This window comes from Nipponia nippon, unplaced genomic scaffold (assembly GCF_047370975.1).
Source record: "Nipponia nippon isolate SJK-2023a ecotype South Korea unplaced genomic scaffold, ASM4737097v1 scaffold_1, whole genome shotgun sequence".
Classification (NCBI taxonomy): Eukaryota; Metazoa; Chordata; class Aves; order Pelecaniformes; family Threskiornithidae; genus Nipponia; species Nipponia nippon.
The window spans coordinates 144,866,040-144,891,030 of NW_028262290.1; the positions used below are offsets into that span (position 1 = coordinate 144,866,040).

The 24,991-nt window shown below is 40.5% G+C and overlaps 1 protein-coding gene across 1 annotated transcript in view; it reads right to left on the reverse strand.

The window, feature by feature from the left end:
* The window catches only part of ST8SIA6 (ST8 alpha-N-acetyl-neuraminide alpha-2,8-sialyltransferase 6), a 41,266-nt gene that overhangs the window by 12,869 nt on the left and 3,406 nt on the right, over positions 1 to 24,991 (reverse strand). The window contains exons 3-5 of the mRNA XM_087775973.1: positions 19,944 to 20,042; positions 14,303 to 14,389; positions 2,260 to 2,404 (exon numbers count right to left, since the gene is read on the reverse strand). Of these exons, the coding sequence (XP_087632099.1) occupies positions 2,260 to 2,404; positions 14,303 to 14,389; positions 19,944 to 20,042 (331 nt within the window). The remainder of the gene's footprint in view (positions 1 to 2,259; positions 2,405 to 14,302; positions 14,390 to 19,943; positions 20,043 to 24,991) is intronic.

Consider the following 24,991-nt stretch of genomic DNA (forward strand, 5'->3'; position numbering starts at 1 on the left):
GTCTTTAGTCATTTGTCCTTGCAGGTTTCATCTGGCAAATCCCAGTGAAAGCATTCACCATTTAGCAGACAGGGTTGCCAGGCCTGGAAAGCCAAAAGCCAAAACCAGGCATGAACAGACTGAGAACTGCTACTTCTGTTGTCTGTACTTTGAGGGAATGAGACTGGATTGTTAAAACTGGATGAATATCTTTTAAATACACTTAACACAAAAATTATCTAGTTGTGGACTGAATCCTTGACAAGCTAAGGAACTAGCTTGTACTGAAGATAGTTTAAATTTACCCATTTTCCTTTGCACAGTAACAGACTGGGGGTTGTCACATAGTCATTGACTTTGTCAGCTAATAGAAGGTAACTTTGTAAATGCTCATTACTTTGTCATCACACAATTACATTTGATGTAAAATAACGAATTTAGGGGAACCTGAAGATGCTGTTAAGGATAATCATGTGCCCTGGCTTAACTCATGGTGAATGTGATGGCTCACTGAAGAGGTTACTACTTCTAGCTGTTCACCCTCTCTACTCCTCTTCTTGTTAGAGGTTGCTGTCTTGCAGTGGAGAAGCTGAATGGGAGCTAAGTGCACCCACTTGTGAACCAGCACAGATCACAACCTAGCAAATTAATGTAAATTGTTGGCTATTTCAGTTGACATTAATATAGTTGGCTGTTATGCAAGGGTCTCAGAAACATCTCACACATCATCTTGTTCAGCCTCTCCTGCTGTGGGAGCACTGACATTCAACAGAGAGGCCAACAGCTGGGCTACTTTGACTGCAGAAACTGAACCCACTTGTAAAACTGAGTCAAAACTTGCTTACACAAAGCGTTATCCTTCCTCATTCTCTCATCGGCTTGCCCAAAGAGAAGCAGGAAGAGACACTGTTATCAACAAGGCAAAAAGTGTGGGGAAGGTGGCAGACATCATGTTGCCTGACAACGTGTTACAAAACAACACGTTCAAATATTTTGTTCAATTCTGAAAAGACAGTAGGAGAACACAACGGCCAGACAACTCTGGCTAGCTTAGCAAGTATATATGCACATAAAACATACTACTTTTTTCTTTCATTCAGTTTAAATTTGGACCCACTGTAACCTCTATTGCAATGAAGTTTTTAGCAATTCACAGCAGCACTGGAAAAGAGTAGACTCATGGTGGCTGAGATCTCACAAATCAAGAATGCCAGAGATGGGTAAGAGGGCTCCCATGTGCTCTTACTTTTGAGAAATTAAGTACATCTCTGTGCCCCTCTTTATCTGGTCACCAGAGCTTATAGTCTATTATAAGTCCTGAGCTACAAAATCTGATTCCTTTGCTCAACCTGTGTTTCTGGCTGCAAAGGCTCCATCCCAGTGGGCAACAAAGCTGGTGAAAGGGCTGGAAGGCATGTCCTATGAGGAGCGGCTAAGGACTTTGGGCTTGTCTAGTTTGGAGAAAAGGAGGCTGAGGGGTGACCTCATTGTTCTCTACAGGTTCCTGAGAAGGGGAAGTGGAGAGGGAGGTGCTGAGCTCTTCTCCCTGGTATCCAGCGATAGGACGTGTGAGAATGGTTCAAAGCTGCGCCAGGGGAGATTTAGACTGGATATTAGGAAGCATTTCTTTACTGAGAAGATGGTCAAACACTAGAACAGGCTTCCTAGAGAGGAGGTCGATGCCTCAAGCCTGTCAGTGTTTAAGAGGCATTTGGACAATGCCCTTAATAACATGCTTTAACTTGGTCAGCCCTGATTTGGTCAGGCAGTTGGACTAGATGATCATTGTAGGTCCCTTCCACCTGAAATAGTCTATTCTGTTCTGTTCTGTTCTGTTCTGTTCTATTCTATTCTATTCTATTCAGTATCAGGTTTACCATCAAAATAGCTTTCATAAGTTATATGCCCAAGCCTGCACCAGAAATGGCATGGGAATACAAGGAATATGAAATGTTGTTCCAGACTGAAATGCCTTTGAAAATGGGAATGAGAAAAGCAAGGCAAATGTTCTCAGAGGATTCACTCCTGAATTCAGCTGGCTGCCAAGCCAGGCTGCAACTTGTGTTCTGTAGCAGCTCTACGTACAATCTGATCTATTGCCTGTCCATGCCTCCACCATTGCAGAGGAGGGTGAAAAAAAAGGTCTTACAAGGTGAATGAAGAAGTGCATACAGGGGGTGAAGGGTGTCTTCCAGAGGAATCAAACAAAGCAGCTCTATTACTAACCCAAAATACATATGATACTGCAATCATAATAACAGGTAAAGATACAGTTCTTACCACAGGAAGCATCTTAAAAATGTCCTCTGTAATGAGGATGGTCTTTTTACTGTCCACTTCGTAACTCATGTTACTTCCCAGTGGGGTGTTGTTTTGAGAAGCAATAAAATTGTGAACTGCATCACAGCAGGAAGCTAATTCTGACCTGCAAAAAACCCAAACAAAACCTGCTCAAAGACAGGCAAATAAGTAGGAGAGCGGTGGCAGAGAACTGGATGAATGAAAACCAGTTCTAATTAACTAAGCAACAAAAGGCTATATGAACCCTCTGTAATGTCATTTCCCTTGATTTGCTTTGCAGAGCAAGTCCATTTTCACAGCAAATGCGCAGAAACTAATCAGATCAAGAACTCCTTTTCTTACCCTGTTTTTCTCTCTTAGTCTCCCTTTCCCATCCAGAAAAAGTTGTAGTCGGTCTTCTCCTTATTGTTAATTGCTGAGATTATTATAGAAACACTGAGAGACTTCAGACCTCAAAGAATTAACAATATGATTTCAATCAGCATAGAACAAGTGATTGCAAGAAATTGAAGAAAGAAAGAACCAAGGAGATGAAAGGAATGGTGATGGGAAATACTGGCTATAGTACTTAGTGAACAGCTAGATGTTTGCAAGCCAGTTAATTAATAATTCATTTCTGCAACTGTTCAGCGCGGTTTTCCTGTGCACAATATCACAGATGTTAAATAAATTACAACACAACTTGCAAATAAAGAAGATGGATATTTTCGTGGTAGAAACAGACAGCCTAGCTGCTCCCTGGAACACCTAGCAGAAGTCCCTAAGTAGATAAGAGTGCAGGGGATTCACTCAAACTGTATGTAGGATTGAAGGCTATCACCCATCTTACAATTCCTGTTATCTCCAAACTTATAAAAATGTTATGTGTGTAAACATCCTATATTATTAACAGTGAAATGCAATGAAAAGCCCCACCAGACCTGAAATGCTATAATTCATTTCGCTTTAGGGAACTATGTTCTTTCTGCTGCCACTGGATCTGATTTTCAGACTGTAAGGCTGAAATATTCATGGCCAGCCATTATCTATCAACTGGTAGGACATAGCTATCTCATTAGGTGAGATACTAAGAGAACTGCTAACCATTTAGAGAATAAAATTCATTGATAGCGGAATTGCTTGGAATTTTGAAGCAGATAACACAGCAGGGAAAAGATAATAATTCCTGTCCTAACACTGAAGGTTAATTGTGAAGAAAAAAAAAAATATATATTGACAGTTAGAGCCAGAGGAATAGAAAAGTTTTATTTCATACTTTTTCAATGAGTATGGTAAACCAAACCATCGGAACTAATTAAACAGTACAGGCCCAATTCTGGCTGAAAGTAAGCTGACTTTAATAGGGTAAGACGCAGGTAAGAGAAGTTGCTTCATTTGACTTTATCAAGAATGTACACAGAGCAAATACTCTAATAACATAATTCTGTTTCTGATGGAGATGAGGCATAGTCTAACACATGGAAGAACACAAGGATTTTGTTTACTGGAAGACAGGGAAGAGAATGACCAGGTCTGGGGTAACTCCCTATCTCACTTCTCTTGCAATAATGGTCAAAATGGTGGGGGAAAAAGGTTGGGAAGGTTGGTTTGATTCATACATAAAATACGAAAGGAAAGAGTACCATTTCAATTGTCAGATGGCTTACTGGTATATGTTAACCCATTTTGAATACTGAGTTCTGAAACTCCTCAAGGACAAAGTTTCCAGATGCGTGAGGAACACTGGGAATGACTGAGTGCTGGGATGGCACAGATCTGAAATAATCATGGTAGGAGAGTTACCAGTAAATGTTAATGGGAAATATTACTCCTGAGAGAGGAAACAGTAGGCTTCAGATTTGCACAAGCCACATTCAGCTCCACTCCCTGAACACAGTGATTCCCACTGCCTTGCTTGAAGCCTTAAGAGGCAGGGGCGGTCTGTGGTCAATGAAAACCATTAGGTACAAGGGTGGGGATGGAACTGAGACTACGCTCTTGTGGGTCAGGAGGCGCACACATGGTGAAAACAATTGCTCTGGGCATATAGTGTCCTATTTTAAACATATGGGAAAATACAAATGAACAATGAGGCAGGAGAGTCAAATGAGTAAGTCTGGAAACACTGGATGTTACTGAACCACTCTTGACTAGAGTGCACTTGCTTTTCTTTCTTGTACACTTTTTCGTATAACCCGCTCTTTCTAACCTCAATATGTACTACAGTAATAAGAGGATTCAGATATCACTGTCAGGCCCTGAGGGCATCACCAGACCTCACTACCCCTGCCTAGCCCCCCCGGGGCCACCCACACACCCTGTCCATGGCCCAGGACCCCATGTCAGCCCCTGGCGCCGTCAGTCCCTGGCAGCAGGGCCAGTCTCCAGCTGTGCCCATCCCATCCCCAGGGAGGTGCCCGATGCCTGGGGCTGGGGCTGCCCCACTCCTGGCTGGGGGTGGGATGGGCCTGACCGCCAGTCCCTGCTCTGCTGGCCAGGTTGTTGCGCTGGGATCCCACTCGGTGCTCCTTAGGGAGAAGCTGTGCCGCACTGCTCCCTGGCAATCACATGGAGACGAGGAATCACAAAAAACCATAATTTTGATTTCCTTGAATTTTTTCTTAAAGCCAAATGAAGCAGGCCTAAATATTATCTGTGTCAACCATGGGACATCCAGAGGAGAAGAAATAATGCCAGAACATTCTTGCCTAGCTTTAGTAAAACAGCTGGTTTGTGTGTGATGGCTACCAGAACCTGAAAAAGCAAACGGATGATAGATAACATTCATTAATACAGATGACATGTTCTTGCTTTTTATTACTCATTCCACAAGAACAAGTGCTTCAATAAAAGCAGAAACAGTCTGAAGAAAAACAGGTATCAGAATTAATAAGAAAGTAATAGTTTAAATTTAATATTATGGATCCACTGAGGAAGTATAACAGAGCCAGGCTAGTTCAGAAACGCAGTGAGAACAAGAGAATACATATTGATTAATGATATATATTCTTAAGTTACCTAACAGCATACACGCTAAAAATTTGGAGGTAAAAATAGAAACCTCTTACTTAAACCAAATCATGACACAGAATCCCACCATGCCCAAGCATCCGCGTACAAAGCTCCAGCGGGAACGCATGTAACCTGCAGACAGTAATACCCACTGGCAATATGTTTAGTGATCTGTTCATACAGGATTTTGTACAAGCTGTGACACATGGTACCTCTATAACTGACAGCAATGAGGAAGGGGTAGAGACTGGGCAGTTCAAGCAATCTACTACTGCAACTGTCATCATAGTATTAATGCCACATGTGGCCTCTGTCATGAGGTAATGACACCCGAAAGAGCGTGTACTTCGTAAGATTATAACATGTATCATACAAGTCAATTCTTTTAACAAGTGTTCTATGTAAGGTGTTGCAAAGCCAAGACAACATTTTAACTCGTGTATCATGCCACCTGGGAAGAGAGAAATTATTAAAACCTACAATACAAAGAAACTCCTAAGCAGGTGGTGGGATAAGAGACAAGGGTCAGAATCTTAACAGCACCAAATGGTACTACCTTAAAGCCAAACTCTGCATTTTCTTTGGAAGGGTAGAAAGTGATCCACGTTGTCTGTTCTGACTAGGATAAAATGCTGAGATATGGGGGCAGCTCTTCGAAGATGGGATGTTGCCATACAGGCTGAGCATCCACCTCAGATATGTGTAAGAACACGGATGTCGCTTACGGTAAGAAGGTTTGAGTTCCAGTTGTTAACAGAGCTGCTAGGCTTGGGGGTTGGCCTAGAACAGAGTTTTTATGATTCAGTCACAGCATTAGAAGTCCAGAGTGAAGGAAGATGGAGTCAAAGTACCCAAGTTTTGTAGGGCCCTAAGTTTGGAAACTACCTCCTTTGGAGTACAGGTTGGTACTGCCAGTTTCTTATTTGGAGGAAGCCTTCTCTCCAACATTTTTCCTGCAAGCAGCTGGAAGCAGAGTGAGACTTAAAAGCTATTTTTAAATCCTGAGGCATAACATCAACCACAGATATTTCTTATGCCAAGATAAGCAGAAAGGGACTTGATTGTATTATCTGGAAATCTCACTCATAACAAGTAAGGAACAAAATCAGTACCTGGAAAAAGACTATATCATTTGGACTGGTAATACATACCTCATAAAACTGAATAAGTACAGTCATGATAGTCTTAATCAATAACCTAACCAGAGCGGTGTGCTGCATTTGTCTGTGAAGTTTTGTTCATATTAGACAACACAGAGCCATTGTTGCACTGGAGAATTTTTTTTGGTGCTCAGCAGACACTTTCGCTGCATTTTGTCCTGTGTGGACCAAGGATGCTGGACCCATTTTTGTATTGAGGTCAGCTGAGATGGAATTCTGAGCCCACATAGCAGATAATTTCTTCAGGTCTGTGGCTGCTAAGAACTTAAGAAAATCCTGGTTTCTGAAGCAAGTCATCAAAGTATTGAGACAAGCCAAAGGAATAATGTTGTTTTCCAACTGCTATGCAGTTAGTCCACACTGAACCGTGGGCAGTAATAGAGGACTGCTGCCTTGATTGTACATGTTTCCAAAACCCTCTGCATAACACAAACACTTCACATGAAAAGTCCACTCTATTTAGTGGAAGTCAGTAAGTATCTGCAGGATCTAAACATGCTGATGTAGTTTCTTTGCAGCTCCTGTAGTAACTCTGTAGCCAAGAAGCTCAGCCTGAGCTATTGTATCCCTCCTAGCAGCAAGATTCATTAGCTCAGCTTGGTTCTGCACTAAGATGAATGTATGCATTTCAGCTAGTTCAGTGCTTGCGTACAGGCTGCACGTGCCTGCTGACAAGACACTGTGTGCACACATGCTGAAGAGACTGCAAACATCTCAACATCTTCCTTCCAACAACTCAATTTGAACCAGCCATAAGGGCTAAAGCAGTCAACAGTTAGTCAAGGGCTAGCAGAGTTTCTCAGCTGGTCCAGAAGCCAGCACTGCCCTTATCCTGAGTAGAATGGGAAGAACCTATAACAAGGGTGAAATTTGTCTTTATGCAAAGAGTTTCTGCAGAGTTTAAAATCCCCCCACTCCTCCAAACTACTGATACAAGCACCAAAAGGACTTTTGATTCATCCTCCTGCAGTAAGTAGGATGGTTTTTATTCAGGACACCAGAAGTGCTTAGCTAAAGTCATTTTGTTGTATATTTTTTTAACATATTTTATTTAGATATCTATCAGGTGTGAAAAGGCACTTGCTTCTGCACCAAAACTTTACACAGCCTCGTACTTTGGGACACAGGAAAGAGAGTATACCACTGGAATTGTCTGCTCCAGCCTAGAGCTGGACCCCTGGGCCAACACAGCTAACTGTGATCCTTAAGGGGTTGCAGTACCCCCAGGCAGACGTCAGCCTGCAGAATCTGACAAAACTGTGTGAACTTAATAGCATTTCTTTTGTGTAGACTACACTTCAGTGTGACGCCAGTGCCTGTAGACCTGGGGCAAGAGGGCATTCTTCATTCCTGAAGACAGTGTGAAATATTTCGTTGTCATTATACATTGGATTAAATTGAGGTGGGAGGAGGGGAAAAGCAGATGGGGATGGACACTGCAGAAGTACCAAAGTACACAAAACATTTTTCTAAATAGGAGATGCTCGACTGTCCTATAAAGCCACGGTGGGGAGGGTGAGGAACATCACATTCATTTGCTTAAGTTCAGTATTAGGAAGCACACTGAAACAGGTTGCCTAGGCAAGACGCAGAATTTCAATGACTGGAGATTTTTAACAGATATCTGGCCAAGCTTCTTTCAGTAATGGTCTAAGCCCATTTGATTCTAAGTCACCTTTTATAAACATCTGTCCATGTGAATGTTTGTTTGCAAAAAGAATATCATATCAGACCTGTTAAAAAGCATTTGCACATTATCCACACCAGCAATGCTTACACAGACATATCTCTTTGTGGATCTTCAGCTACCCAACACACATAAACACCACATAAAAAAACCCCAAACACAAAGAAGAATAGCAAATATTTAAAGCTGTAACTCCTGTAAGTCTGATGGTAAGTGTATTTCACAGCACAGTTTGTAATATCATTTGAATAAAGGGCAAAGTATTCCAAGTGACAAAAGACTGTGGATTACCAATAACCAGAAAAAGTCTATGCTTGCCTAATAACTTGTTTTAATAGTTCACCTAGCTTGGGTATTTGTAATCATCAGTTCATGTGAGCTATTGTACTGTACATGTGAAGACAACAAAGACTTTGAGGTTTCATACTGAAGAGACTGTCGTGAGAGTACAGAGAAGAACCCCCCAAAAATTCCACTATATAACAGCAAAGTTTCAAGGGTGCAACTACAAACAGCGAGACTACCTTTTATCTATGTCCACTGCTGTAACATTTTATAATGAGCAAGCAATTATCTTATTGTACTGCACTGGGGGCTCTAGACAATGGTACGGGTTTCTCCAGGCTCTTGTCAATCCAAGTCAATAGCATGAAAGTGCACTGAGGCATATTATGACATATTCCAATATTTTAGAAAAGAGCAGTTAAATCTGATATCTGAAACAGAACGTGTTGAAGGGGAATGCTACACTGACAGCCCTTGAACTGTCTATAAATGAAGTAACATCATAAATGTTTAAGAAAATGAAAGCCAACAGGGTTGAATCTGAAATCAAGGTGGGATATGTAAACAGTGTAATAAAATTTTCAAACCAAAGACTATTTAAAGAGTTCACCATGAAGACATAATTAACTCAGTCTGATCCAAAATTAGGTTCCCCTTATAGGAATCCTCCAACCTTTAGGAAAGTATACAGTCTGTAGAGCAATTAAAAGATTCAATCATTTCTCCAAACTGTCACCAATTACTGTCTCTCCACCCAGCCTTTTTCTCTTCTGAAATAGAAATATGTCTCTGAATATATACTCCTGATTTTACATATGATCTATTAAACCTGTGCAGCAAATTTACTCTTAAATCACACTGTAATCTCAGAGTTCTGTGTATTTTCTTGTATACTGGAATGGAAGATTTCAGAGAGTACAGTGGAATTATTGATCTGTTTAGTGTAAGGAAAGCTATTGATTATGTGGTGGTGTGAGCTTATGTAAGCATAAATTGACCTTGCAGGGTATTTTATTTGTGTTTCAACCGTGGTTCATTGCAGTACACAGATGTGTTAAGCAATACTGTTATATATGTTAGAGTGTAGCACACTACAAATTAATCTCTTCAAGAAGGAGTGGGATTTTATAATCTGCAGGAATGTTCAACACGCTTTTCAGAAGAGATATTAAAGTGGGAAAAGGGTAATAGAGGTCAAGTGGAATAAAAAGCAGGTGGGGAAATTACAGGACTAGGAAAATGGGTTGATCTATTAACCATTCTTTTTGAGATCCAGGGTTCTTTTTTTAAAGTAGTAACGCCTTCTTTTAAAAAAAGTTAAAAATATTTTGGTAGAGTGGAGCAGTGTGCCAGCTAAACCTCAGTGTAACATCAGGGGTTTTAAAACTGTATTTTACACCTAGGAATTTCCTTCTCCCTTCATTATCAGATGCAAGTAAGGTTTGTCAGGAATGGTATTTCCACGGGGAGGGGGCCCAATATCCACAGCTCACACAGGGCTATTCCAGTGTGGTACCAATCCTGAAGAACTGTTGCATTGCTTTGCCAGGCTCCAAGATCAGTGAGACAGCCCAGAAATACAATGCCCAGAGGGTTCTCTGGAACACAGTATCTGCTCAGCCTTTCTCGTTATCCTTCCCCCACCCCCCCACCCCCCCACCCCCCATTTTGAGGGCTGTTTTAGTTATTTGTTAGATTCCGGCAAAAATAGGAGTTGCAACTACTTGGAAAATCTGCAGATTATTTGCTACCATGGGTGTACAGCCCAAATGAGAATAAATCAAGCTTAAAGGTCTGTAAAGCAAAGAGATGTGGAGGTGTAAAAAACAATTACAGCTTGCACCCAATTGGGCTCTGTAATTTGTTGCACTAATGAAACATTTCTTTTAAGTGGAAAACCTTTGAAGAATACTAATATAATAATTAATATTCAGGTTACCTAGGGAACCTGAGACTCGACTCTACTGAGTGTAGCTAGAAGATCCTTTGCAGAGGAAGCTACCCAGCACAGATTTTTTCTGGAGCTTTAAGAATGACACTTCCAGGCAGCTGTGAGATTATCTCCCCTCCCTTTCCAAGTCTGTACCAATCCTCTCTTATAACCAAGAAATCTGAGGACTTGCTTTGTCTAAAACAAGTTAGAGCTGACGTAAACCTGAAAAGGGAGGAAGAATTCTGGCGGGCTTAGAAACAAAGGGATAATGTGGAGATGCTAGATGATTGTAAAGCCATAAAGAACAAGAGAAATAAAAAAAGAACAAGAGAAGCACAGCTGAACTTCATAAAGGAAAGGTCTGAATAAAAAATACTTAAATAGTTCTCTATATGTCAGTAGCAGTAAACACTGGAGACTTTCCCTAAATCACTGTTAGTAGGATGCCATTTACACCACTTCTGGTGTAGTTACATCACCCTTGCTAGTATCTATTGTGAAGTTAGATGAAACTTCTTTAGCAATGGCTGACAAACACTAATGAGGGGCACAATAAATCTGAACTAGATTGCAAGAGCAATGAACCAAGTGCTTGCACTTGCTCCTCTGAGGGCAGCCTAAATCTGGCAGTGCTGATGTCAGCATTACAGATACTGAAATAAGTGAAGGGCCAGGAGACTGGTTCCCTGGCAGAGGCTGGACCAAAATCAACCAGAGAAGAATGACTGTGTATATGGGAGGTATTAAAGAGAACGTCATGGCTTGTACTTGCCTCATGATTCTTCTTGATTTTGAGAAACGCATGGGTAAACATCACATAGCTGTCAAGAGCCACTGACCACTGCCAGATAGCAATCTAACCAAGTGCATGTGAGCATGCACAGCAGAGCAGCTTTAGAGGAAGCCATTTGGAAAAGGGCAGCTCTCTGACAACAAATCAGTTTGCACAGCTGCATGGCAAAGCTCAGCTAGGTAGTAGAGGGCCAACCTGGAATCCTGCACTCTGCTTTTTGTACAATGGGTTGGCAAAAACACGCATGGCTGTCACCTGTAACCCTTTTGCCAAATACAAAGACAAGTATTTCTTTCCTGCATTGCACTTCTAATTCATATTCTTTTATTTGGCCTGGATCTGCTGGGAGCGCGGCTTACAAAGAGAATCGATGCGTACTCATTGGCACACAGTGCTGTCTTCTAGGAACGTAAGAGTTACTGGCTCAGACCGCATATTCATTCACTCCACTACCAGTATGATGGTAGCCAACAGCAAAAGCTGCAAAGGAAAACACATGAAAGCTTCTTTGAGAAATTCACTGCCCCACGGGAAGCTGCTTTTGAACCTTATTAATTAGAGGTTAGTTTATGCCCTGAAGCACAAGACATTAAATCCCTGATAAATATGCATGCCTGTTCTTCAGAACTTCAGGATAATACAGAGATGTCATACAATTGACACCATGCCTGAGAAGCATGTAAGTGTTCACTCCATTTAACAGATGGGCAAACAAGGAAAGAAATCAAGCAGCTTCTCTGCAGTCTAGTCAGCAGGCAGACTTCTGGTGGCACTGGCAGGTGAATAATATGGCACAGGCAGCTTCGAGCTCTCCTCCTGAAGGTGGCTAGCTGTATTACCCAATTCCTGCTGCACAGCCCCTCTGCGATTAATTTCCTCTTCTGCAAAATGGGTGTGTTTATCCACTGACTTAATGAGATTTTTAGAACTGAATAATATTTGTATTACGCAATTATTATGCATTACTGACACTAGGCAAAGTTAGAAAAAAGGAACATATGTACTGCCGAGGGATTATTAATTCATTTATTTGACCACATTTCTAGATGTCAATGCATCATTTCTCAGCTAGAGTGTCCTTGCAAAGCTAGTTCCAGGCTCTTGTGCATAAGTCTGGGAGTGCTGCAAGCATGAAGTGTATACAGATTTAGTCAGTAAATTTTATACTGAATTTGGTTTTCTCTTTTTTAAATCTTTTTTTTTTTAAGCCTCCATAGACCAACTGCTAAGAGCCTTGAAAGTCTCCAGTATGGTCTGGGAGCAAGGACAACTGTAAAACTTCTGGAAACATCCTGTTTCCAGAAAACAACAGAGAGAAGAGGAGTTTGAGAGAATGGAAAAAGAAAAAGACTGCTGCAAAAGCACACATCTTTTGTAAAATAATAATCTGCAATGTCCTAAACAAAAGTACCAGTCCTTGGTCATATCAATGGACTTTCTGGATAATATCAAAGCAGATCAAATTTCATAGGGACAGAAGAATATATAGTACTGTCAGCAGAACTGCAGCATGGGTTGTATACATATGAACTAGCTAATATTCTAGCTAGTTTGGATGTTAAAAAGCAATGAAACCATAACAGAGCATCCCCTGAATGTAAATTAAGTGACAAGAGTTTGTCCAGCCTGGGTTTCAAAAGAATTTTTTTGCTTGGTATTTGAGCTAAGTTAAAGCTAGCAAGGTCATCTCAATGTACGTACAGTCCACATTTTCTAAGTGGCCTAGTGCACCCCACAGTTTTCACTTTTGAATATTTTCAGCCTGATCATTGATTGTATAACCCACCTTGACTACTTATGGCCCACACTCCTTGCTGGAAGGCAAAGACAGCAAGAGGAACAGTAAGCATCTTGTACTTAAAGTTCAACAGTCTCAAATGATGGTTTAGATAGAGGGTGTCATGTTTGATTCCCATAGGCCTAGAAGATGTAGAAGAAGTTGGCCTGGTGGAAGGGAGAATGCAGAAGCAATAAATGCAGAAGTCAAGCTGGACAAGGAGTGGTTACTCTGCGACTGACTCGTACACCTAGCACAGCAGAAATGGCAAATTTCTGGTAAGTAGTGGCTGGTCTGTTCAGAATGAAGATAAGTTAAAAAAAGATTGGAAAACAAAACCCCTGAATGTAGCAGGGTGAAGAGCAGATGAGAGCAGCTTCACCTCTTGTCAACTCTGTACAAGACACCTGCCTGTTCTGAAACAGAATGGGCTGCTTCTACAGCTCCTTAGCATGCTCTGATATCTCTGTGCACAGCTAAAGCCTGCCTGAGTTAATTGAAAGTTTCTTAAACCTTAACTTTGTGTATTCTCCTATCTCAGCTTTGGGAAACACCATTAGTCAGTTATGATACACAGAAATTTATGTTGCACAAAAAGCTTTACCCTCCCCAAACTACTTCTTCCAAGGGTATCATGCTGAGCATGTGGATATTAAGTTTTCAATGCTAGTTAACTCCAAAGAGTTGGAAGGTAGGTCAGTTTATTTATTTTTAATGATCATGACAGAATCTTTAATTCTGATCTATGTAATAATGTAATCCAAGAGAATATTTTCCCCTGGAGAAAATACGGTTGGCATAGTGAAGCTGTTCTCTAAACCCAGCATCATGCATTTCCAAATGAGAGTGGAAGCTTTTCAGGGATCACTGTCCCTACAGAGCGTGTACTTATGTGCCATCCCAAACAACGACAGATGTAATCACGTGCTTACATGCTCAGGGGCCATAACATGCAGCGTCAAACCTAATGAGTGCCTTGGGCACTTCTGTAATAGAAGCAATAGTCTCGAGGTAAGAAACACGCTGCTTCATTACACAGTCTTTTACCAGAGTGCCAGTTCAGATGGACAAAATCACATTACTGATTTTTTTTTTAATACTGTAGGTTTTGTGTCAGGAATATTTTAATCTATTCTACTTAAGCTAGTTAACTATTCATTATAGTGGAGACAGGTAAAATTACTTCATTCACGTAGCTCTTTTATCCTACTCAGTTTGCACAGTTCATTTCAAATAAACAAGAGCCCCAGCATCGAAAGATTAATAGAACTGTACAGCTATGAATGCAGTCTAAAAGCAATACAAAATTATCTTTTCAAAAGGAAAGATTTAAATTTATAGCTTTTTAGATGAATCTAGGGTAAACAGTTTTTCTAAATGAGACAATGAAAATTACCTGAATTTTGTAGATTCTTCTGGTCTCCTTATCCAGGTGCAGTTCTGCAGTTTTGTGACTATGTGAAGATAATAATCTTCTGAATATCTAAAAAAGGCAACAACATCAAACACTAGAATATATATGTATGTATATTTAGAAACAGTCTCTAAAACATTCAAATGATGCATGTATTAATAATAATGTGCATGGTGCATATATAACAGATTGCTTTTAGAACTCCATGACCTATTTTATTTTTGTAATTTGTAACAGTACTATCCTCATTTAATTAGCATGACCTATTAAACATTGCTTCTTAATAGTGATGTCCTAATGAACTCTTCTTTTCAGAAACTTTCAAAAGCACACTGGTTTCAAACTTAAAGATTTGACCATAAATATCTTAAAGTTATTAGAAATCATCTCAAGTGCAAAAGTCCAAAATAATGCAAAAAATCTCTTTCTTGTATTTGGTGTTTGAAACTTCAAAAATGTTTTGAAATGTAGCTTTTGCAAGCCAAGATGAAACATTACACTTCTTATGCCTTGTCTTTCATTTACCTTATAGAGTCCCCAAAATTCAATTCAATCATCTAAGACCATAGACCAATATTTACAGATGTAAGTTTTCCTTCAAATTATCTCTTAAATAAAACAATCTGTTGTTTTACATCAACCAGCACTGTCGTTACATTGGTACATGAAACCAAAGAGCTTTCTGCTCCTTTTAAACCCTTCCAAGAGATTTAAGTTTGTCCATATGTGAAATACTTTGGAACATGTAAGTGAAAAGAATGGAGACATTTCTTCCCTTATAGGTTCAATGTTAATACTTCTCCTATTTGTGCTTGGATCCTAATGCAGGTTTTTTAAAAACTATGACTTACAAGGAGGACTGGGGGAATGGGAAGAAGAGATGATATGGATGCCATGACTACAGATTCTGTGGGACTCATGTCTCCAGAAAAGATCTACCTTGTATTATTTCAGCAAAAATGGCTTAGCGTTGGCCCCAAACCAAATGATTGTGAGTTTATTTAAGCTGGAACTTAGAAGTGTGTATTTTGAACAGTTTTACAACAGTTGGGATGGCAAGAAACCTCACTTGTTTTTTAATGGAGCATGAGAATTTATAAAAAGGAACATAAAAAAGGCTGTGGTGGCTTGCAACAGCAGAGGTCAACAACCTGAAAGCTTCCTTCTCTCTCTGTATTCAACATGCTTTTAGTACCACAGCTTTATGGCAAACATTTGAAAAAACAGTTCCCTTTATTTGTTTGCTTCATAAAAGTACTGCAACTGCTAAAGTTAACTTATCTACCCCTGAGTAAAATCATGTCCCATTTCCACATGGAAAAAGAAATGAAACTTTTTAGATGAGTTCTGCATTAGAATTGATCTTTGGCTCAAGTCTGACCCCGTGACAACATGTACAATTCTCATCATCCTGACTGAGCAAACTCTTAAAGTCACTAGATGATTGTGACTAAACTGATTTTACTGAGCCCTTGCACAACTCAAGAGAGCAGAAATGAATGGGCAGAAGGGGGAGAAGAGCCAAACTAGCTTCATTGCAGCTGTAGCTGATCTGACCTGGTGCAGTACATTCTTCCTCCTTCCAGTCCTACTCCAAATCTGTTCTCTCCCTTGTGCCACTGCTGGTACTTACTTCACTCCACCTCTGTTTTGTTTTTGCCAGCTTTTGCACTTGTCAAATGCCTTCATAGGCCACTTTAATTCACTACCACGGCAAAAAAGTAACTCAGAAAGAAAAAAATATGCATATACATTTTCTTCTTCTTTAGTGTGTTAAAGCAGATCAGGAAAGATTCCATCGAACACCACAGTCAGTATAAGCAAGGAGAGATGGGAGCAGAGAAACTGGGAACAAGGCCTTCCTATTTTGGCAGCTGCCTGCTGGTATGTTGTATTAGCAGCTTTGGAACTGCAGCCAGAGAAAATGGAACTACTTTCTTGCCGAAGCTGCTACCTAAATTGGCTCACTGTGGGGTCAGACAAGTGTCAGTGCCAGCACAGGGCAGGACAGGGAATGCATGTGTGGGGAGGATGGGATAGAAGCACAGGACTGAAATAGCTTATGCTGATGTTGAATCGCTCATCTAGTTTTATTCCTTAAGGCTAAACAATAAATAACTCTCAGATGCTGGAATTTATGGAAAAATTCCAAAAAATAACAGGATAACAGGGCATGAAAAGTTACTTAAGCTATCATTATGTAGGAGAAAAAAATATAGAAAAAGCAAATTCTAGCCTAAAGACATTGATAAGATGAAGATCAGAGTCAGAAATGGAAAGAAAAATTACCATCAGCTCAGGAAGAAATTGCATGGACTGACAAGTTATTAGCAAGTTACAGGGAAACATATGGTAAGGAGAAAAAACAAAGCATCATCCATAACGCTAGTTCTGAGGCCTCATGAGAAACACGGGCGCTCACTGTCAGAACCTGTAAGGACCTTCTTATACATGTTACAGAAGCTGCACCTAGGGTAAAAACACCAATTACAATGCGAGAACATTGCTGCCATTCCACTGCTCTCTACTGGGTGGAATCACTCTTGCTCGGAGGTGTCTAAGCTCACCAGTCCTTACAAGGCACACCACCGCCTCTGGTCTACCTGTGCATCCCGTTTTGCTCCTCGTGTGACTTACAAAGACAGTATGGACTGTCAGAACTCATCTTTGCCAGTGCTGGCACAGCACCACAAGTGGCAGAGACAACCCAGCAGCACGTCCTGGGGGACAGGAGCTCCCGACTGCGGCAGCTCTGCAAGGCGGCCACCACATCTGCTCACACCGATATAAGGCTTCCATGGAATGAACTCTACTTGAATACAGACAATATTCCCATAGATTAATTTTTTAAGACTCAAAGTGCAGCTCTGGGATTTGCTGCAGCTGGGTTTACAGCCCAGAAAGCTTTGTTTTCCTCTCAGAAAGCCTATTTTAGCATTTCCTGCTTTAAAGGAGCCTTGGGGACTCACTCCTCCAATGGAATCAGTCCAGAAGGCCATCGGAATATCATTTCATGGCTATGCTGTAACCCAGACAGTCCTCTTCTCCACTGTTCCATTTTAAAGACCTGGGACGATACATATATTTCCACTGGTACCCAGGAGCTTACAGCACATACTCACTGATGCTAAAAGGGTTTTATTATTAAGATAAAAAAGCTCATGTAAATTGAACTATAAAAATACATGGACAAGACAATAATTACAGTGCTGAAAGTAGTGAATGAAACATGTTTCGTCCTGTTTTTGTCTGACACCTGCACCACAACCACTATAATAACTTGCTGTTGTAGGAAACTCACTTATACTGTATGAGCCTTGCTGACAAGTAACACCTGGAAGGGTTTTTTTTGCCTATAGTACTTGTCAGGTACGCAGTGACCTTCTACGTTAACTGCTAAGGTGGAATTATTATGCACAGCCGAGGCACTGACAAAGTATAAGTATCTTCTAATTTTTGGCAGATATCTAAAGGAAAACGGCAAGGACAGAAGTGTTGAGATAGTAGGGAGACAATAGGTAAAATGTCAAAGCAGAGAGACAGATGCAGCCCCACTGGTTACTGGCTAAAACTAAACACCTCCTTGAAAAAAAGCTATTTTAATTAGAAAGAAAATTGAGAAGCATGAGTGAAAAAATGAGATATTCCTACTTGGCAGCTTATGTTCAAGAAAGAAACAAATAAAAAGAAAAACAGCAGCAGGAAATGCAAGAGAAAAGGAGGATCCCTTTTGCCTTTGGACACTTTAATACTACCAAAACAACTATCAGTTTTTAAAGCCCTCAGGAGAGTGTGCACAGGGCTTGCTCTAGAATAAAAATGGAAAACTGCCAGCAAAACTCAGCATTTCAGGCTCTTTATCACCACCAGCACATACCTGCTATAATACTAACTTCCCACTTACATAGCATTTTTTACTATCAAATCATTTGACAAGCTTTAAACTAGTAATTTCCTTCTCTTTCTGCCAACTCAAGAGGCAAGAGTGTCCAGAATGTCCCTGGAAGTCCAGAACTGCAATACAAAGCATTTATATACCTTGCCCGTGGGTCACACCTTGGAAAAGCAACAAAGACCCCTGCAGCTCCTCTCAGTGAAGGGCAATGAGTTGCAATATTCATGGCACAAAGCAATCCCTTGCTTTGTTCCAAGCATCAGTTTCTCTTCCTACCTGCCCAATTCATCTTCTGCCTCGTTAAATAGCGCAGCTCCTTTCTCTTTAGCCACAGAATAAAGGTCTCACAATTCCTAAAGCTTCTCCTACAATCTCGGCTCCAAAATGTTCTAGATATGAAAAGTGTGTCTGCATTCCTGCAGCCTGCACAACTTTGTAACACACAGGATAAAGAACAGCATTTATATTGCTATAACTGGATTTTGGAGGCAATACAGTGACTGGTTGTCCTTCTCTTGTTGTTAATCACTCAATTCTCCAGTCAACTCTTTGACCTCTGTTTGCCAATGCCTGTTTCAGCTCTCACTAGCAGTGCATCAGTAAGATAGTGGTCTTCCACCTTTCAAAAGAGTAAAAACTTCAATGATAATGTTGCTGATGAGGTGGAATATTGATGGGAGAAGAGGTTATAGAGGACAAAAAAAAAACAAGGAAAGAATTAAAAGAGTAAAGACAGAATGCTGGGAATATGGTGACTTAAAAATAGGTGAAAGATCTTAAAATGCAATTAGAAAGAGAGGAGGGGGACAGGAGAAGTTTTAAAATCATGATTTGATGTTGTTTCTCTGTTAAGGAAAAATTTGACTTCTCCAGTCCTTTGAATGGGGAAAGGCACGTAATTATTTTTAGCAGAGCTTTTGTTTCTCATTCCATTTCTCTTCTCTTCGCAAATGGAGGCGGGGGAAAAAAAACCCAAAACCTTCCAATTTTGAAGACACCAAGGCATATAATTAATTTTAAGCTGGAACTCAGTCCTAATGGGAAGCCTTTCTTATTTACAATCTTTTCTTTATTGGTGCATCCATATAGGCAAAATATTACACATCAAAAGCAATGGGGTGCTTCTCCCATTTTCACTTTAGCAAGTGGCAAGGAATTGGAGCAGGGCTGATATGAAATATTTTTTTCCATGTCAGGAAAAGGCAGAACAGCAAGTTGAAACCCAAAATTAATTTGGGGTGGCTTTTCAATGTATCTAAAATTGAATAATTAGTTTCCTGTGGACTAGTTATTATAATGAGTGCAATTAATTAGCAAGTTTTTATACTAGTACATTTCTATACTTACTCTAGTGAATACGCTGAAAAGAATCCATTATCTGAGGTTGCTCATAGCAGGAGTGTTCACCAGTCAGGAAAAAGACACTCAAGAATGAAATTATACCTCACAGATTCTGTTCTACCTTTTTGTGACTATCTTGGAATAAAATGTTGCTAACTGGCAAGGAGAAATCTTGTTGACTTATATCGTGAAAATAAAAAAAAAAAAAATCCAACCTCGAATAAATCTATTACATGTGAAAGAAAAAATGCAGGCAAACATTGGTTGAACAATTTCAGTTTCCTATTGCATAGCTCCACATTAATATCATCGAGAATTATGCAAAAGGGACAATCTTTTACCCTTCTATTTAAAACAAACAAAGCAGAAAGCACAGCAAATACCTACCTTTTCTTCTTGATAGATGATGACAAAATGTTGTCCTGAATTGCCTTACATTTTGAAGCTTGTTCAAACTGGTAAATTCCATTTTTATTGACAGTTGTTCTGTTTAAGGGCGGGGGGGGGGGGCAGAAAAAGCAACAAACTTTAAAAGAGAGAACATATTCTGACAACACTGTCACATTTACTTTGCTATGACAGTAAGATTAATAACAGTTGATTTAGCTGAAAACATTACCAAAGAAATCTTATTGACTTCTATTGTGAAGCTCTTGTACAAAAGGGGAGTTTTCTGCTCGTGACTATAAAATATTTGATTCTTTAAAGCAACCCTGTTTCATAGTCTGAATTATATTTTCTGCTTTACACTGTAATCAGAAAATGTAATTTAAAAAAAAGAATTGAAATGGGAAGCCTCTTGAACATTATGTTTTGAAGATATTTAAAACATTCACCAGTAAAATATTTAGCAGATGTGATTTCCTAAAGTTGTTGATGACATGCAATATTCAGAGCCAATATAATATGTACAGGAAACACCACAGGTGAAGTGGATCTTTTTACTTGGACCTTAACTTATTGACTTGAGCTTAATACTTCCTCCCTTGTTTATTCTTTATGTACACAGTGAGAATAAATATTTGTAAAAGGAACCAAGGCATGTGCCAGATAGTGATCTTTAATTCCTGTTGTCTTATTTTCACCAAATTCCTGTGTGGTTCTCTTGCTCTGGCAGTTCTGGTAGAAATTGAGCTGTAAATGAGTAAATGCCTGAGATACCAAGGTCTTATTCTATTCACTTCAGTTAACCCTGTATCTAGGTTCAATCTCATACAATCACCCTCTTTCGTCATCAGCCTGCTGTGTGTATTGTCATTTATCATGAAGTTTTTTTCCTCCAGCATTTTTATTTTCCTTGCTCCTCATCATCTTCCCCTCTCCCCCCTCCCCCGCCACTCCATTCCTTTTGGGTTCACTACTTATGGAGCACTTGGACACTGCAACCTATTTGTCCAAACCAAAACTAGGAATACAGAAGACAGATGCTGTGTCATTCACTCCTGGGTGTGAGCTGCAGCAGTGAACAGAACCTGTGCTGTTCTTAGAAACACAAAACAACCAAGCCATCTCTGTACAGAGGCACTCAACACAAAGAGAAAGGGTCTTCCTGCTTTGTACACAATGTGCTCTGCTTCCGAACCATCATTCCTTTTACTAACAAGGACCAAAACTCCATTGCCTTTACCTGTTAAAATACGGAGACCACTTATCAACAAGATTTCTGACAAGCTGATTTTGAAGCTCTTACTTGGGAAAGATGCCATTTCAAGTCACAGAATCACAGAGTGGCTGAGAAAGAAAAGGGAAGCCCTTTAAAAACAAAACAAACTCAACCCCGAACAGCTATCAGAGTGGGAAAATGGATGGATATACGATGGATGAAAAAAGGATGGGGGGTGGAGGGGGCAGAAAACAGATGGAAAAAGGAAATATAGTGTTGTGAATTATACCACAACATAAAGATACACCCAGGACTGAAAGGCCAATCCTCCAGACTTCCCACAAAATCAACTGGAAACAACTGAAAGAATGTCAGGTGAGATTTTCAAAAGAGCTCAGAACTGGACTGTCTGGCAGCACTGAAAGCAACAAGAATTTCACCCCTGATTTCAGCAAGAGTTAAGTCCATGCTGAACTTAAGGAAAAATCCCACTCATTGGCTTTATTCACTCTGTGCCCAGCAGAACTAGTTGTTGCACTTTTTCTATGGCTTCCTGCTCTTGTCTGCCTGATGCAGCGCAGGACCTCTGAACCCTGTTCCAGCTGAGCATCTCCAGCTAAAAAGGATAACTTCTGCATGCAAAACTGCACATTTATACCCTTCTACCAAACTGGCACTGAACAACACTATTCAGATTGTGAATACCTTCTGTCTTAATCTCTCCCTTGAAAAGACTAATTTATATTTGAATCTCATAGTCTATTACTTGAATACTATTAAAAACCCATAATCCATACTTCCCTAGGAAGGATGCTCTTAACTGCTCTCTTTGACACTATTTCAAATGAATCAGATGATAAGAATATAGTGATGTTTTTAAGGTTCACAACACCTTGATTAGTAAGGCAATACACAATTTAAATGCTTGGTGAAATGGACTATAAAAATGGTTTTATCAAACCATAGGAGTAAGAATTTGTCCTGTAACATTAATCACAGTAACTGTGAAAGAGACTGATCCTACTATCCTTGTTCAAGTTCCCATGGAGGTTTTGCTTATCTAAGGAATGCTAAATCAGGTCTTTAAGACAAGCTGCATTTTGAAATTATTTGGAAGACCTTCTGGTGCATTCACCAGAGTTATACATAACATCAGATACTTTTTATTTATAAAATTCATAAACCGCATGACACATAACATGACAAGCAACATTCAGAGTCTCACGGTGGGTAAAGTGAAGAGAATAAGGTACTTACACTAAAATGATGTTACAATAGTACACGACAGACAGAATGACTGAGCAGTTTCACTTGGACCAAGTAAACAGAAAGAGGCTGGGAAACCTTTCAACACTGTCAGAACATAAATGTGTCCTGGCAGCAGCTTTCAGCTGAACACCTATTCATTTAGACAGAACTAATACATGAGGCACATGTTGGAAATGCGCTCCTAAAATATGTCTGCATGCATCACTTGGGAATGAAGGAAAAAAATACTGAGAGAGCAGTAAAATTAGTGAAGTGGCCACCAGTCCTGACTAATCTAAACTGTAGCAAATTATTTGTGCAATATACTAAGCTACTGTTCATAATCGTGGTAATAGTCTGTCTCTTCTTCCCCTTCTGCCTGCCAGAATGCAATATTTTGACAGGAGACAGAATGTACAGGTCTCTGTAGCATAGTTAATTAAGTATAGTTGTTTATTCCCTAGGCCTGCATAAAGATCTGCTGCCGAGAGAGGAATTGGAGAAAACATGACTACAGAACACTGTATTAATACTAACTTGTTTACTTGTAGCTCCTTAATCACTTCCTCCCAGTGTTCAATTACCCCAACAGCCTCTACACTGTCCTTGCCTTGGACAGGCGAAGACACAGAGTAAGTTAGGGAAATAGTAAGTGAATGACTTAAAATTGGCAACACAGAGTAACAGAGTAGTGGTGGTCAGTTCTTCAGGGTACTGCTGCCTTGTTATTACTTATATATAAAGTATGTATAAATTGTGCTTAAGAAAACTCTTTTCACTTCCCTTGTAGGAGCTGGCATTATTTATCTGCTATATATTATTCCCGCTATATATATTAAAAGGAACTAGAATTTCTGCCCAAGCTTAACGTAGCACACCCTGGGCCTCATAATAAAGGACTACCTAGACTGACCTTATTATTGTCACCTTCCCCTGATAAGCACTAGCAGTACTGAGCCCTCTATTTTGCAATTAATGCTGTGACTTCACAAACAAATATGCCAGCACAAACACAGGTGGGAAGTGAGGGAGGACCACGTGTCCAAAGGTGGGACAAGTGCAAGACTACTTCTTTTGGTTGTAGTGTTGGCTTAAGCAAGTTTAAGCTGTACTTGCAGTTACAGCTTAAAAACTGAGAGGATGGTATGCGGCATAGACATGAGGATTTGCCAGAGAACCATAGTATTGCGGTGTAAATGATACTGGTTCCATGAATAAATTTGGGGACTACTAGAGAAATCTTATTAACAATGGCTTTTTTTTTTTTGTAGGAAACGCTACTAACAGGCACAGTAGGCTGTGAAATAAACCCAAGACAAAAACTGGAGGTCACACCATAGAGGCAGTCACAGTGTTCCAGTGGATGAGGGAAAGGCTGTGGATGTTGTCCTCCTGGACTTTAGTAAAGCCTTTGACACCATTTCCCAGAGCATTCTCCTGGAGAAACTGGCGGCTCATGGCTTGGACAGGTGTACTCTTTGCTGGGTAAAAAACTGGCTGGATGGCTGGGCCCAAAGAGTTGTGGTGAATGGAGTTAAATGTGTTAAATGTGTGGGAGTGTTGATCTGCTGGAGGGTAGGAAGGCCCTACAGAGGGATCTGGACAGGCTGGATCAATGGGCCGAGGCCAACTGTATGAGGTTCGACAAGGCTAAGTGCCAGGTCCTGCACTTGGGTCACAACAACCCCATGCAACGCTACAGGCTTGGGGAAGAGTGGCTGGAGAGCTGCCTGGTGGAAAAGGACCTGGGGGTGTTGGTTGACAGCCAGCTGAATGTGAGCCAGCAGTGTGCCCAGGTGGCCAAGAAGGCCAACAGCATCCTGGCTTGTATCAGGAATGGTGTGGCCAGAAGGACCAGGGAAGTGATCATCCCCCTGTACTCAGCACTGGTGAGGCCGCACCTCGAGTACTGTGTTCAGTTTTGGGCCCCTCACTACAGGAAGGACATCGAGGTGCAGGAGCGTGTCCAAAGAAGGGCAGCAAAGTTGGTGAAGGGTCTAGAGAACAAGTCTTATGAGGAGCGGCTGAGGGAGCTGGGATTGTTTAGTTTGGAGAAAAGGAGGCTGAGGGGAGACCTCATCGCTCTCTACAGTTGTGTACCTGAAAGGAGGTTGTAGCCAGGTGGGGGTCGGTCTCTTCTCCCAAGTAGCAAGTGATAGGACAAGAGGAAATGGCCTCAAGCTGCGCCAGGGGAGGTTTAGATTGGATATTAGGAAAAATTTCTTCACTGAAAGGGTAGTCAGGCACTGGAACAGGCTGCCCAGGGAAGTGGTTGAGTCCCCATCCCTGGAGGTATTTAAAAGACGTGTAGATGTGGTGCTTAGGGACATGGTTTAGTGGTGAACTTGGCAGTGTTAGGTTAACAGTTGGATTCAATGATCTTAAGGGTCTTTTCCAACCTTAATGATTTTATGATCTAACACTTAACAAGAAAAAGAGGTAAGAAATGTCCTGTAAGAAACAAACCGCATCTTCAAGGTTATTTACTAAGACACAGATCTTCAGAGAGCTTTAGGTGCCTGGTCACCATCTAATTAAACATTGCTATGCATAACAGCTGCCTAAATATCTATGACAGTCTGAA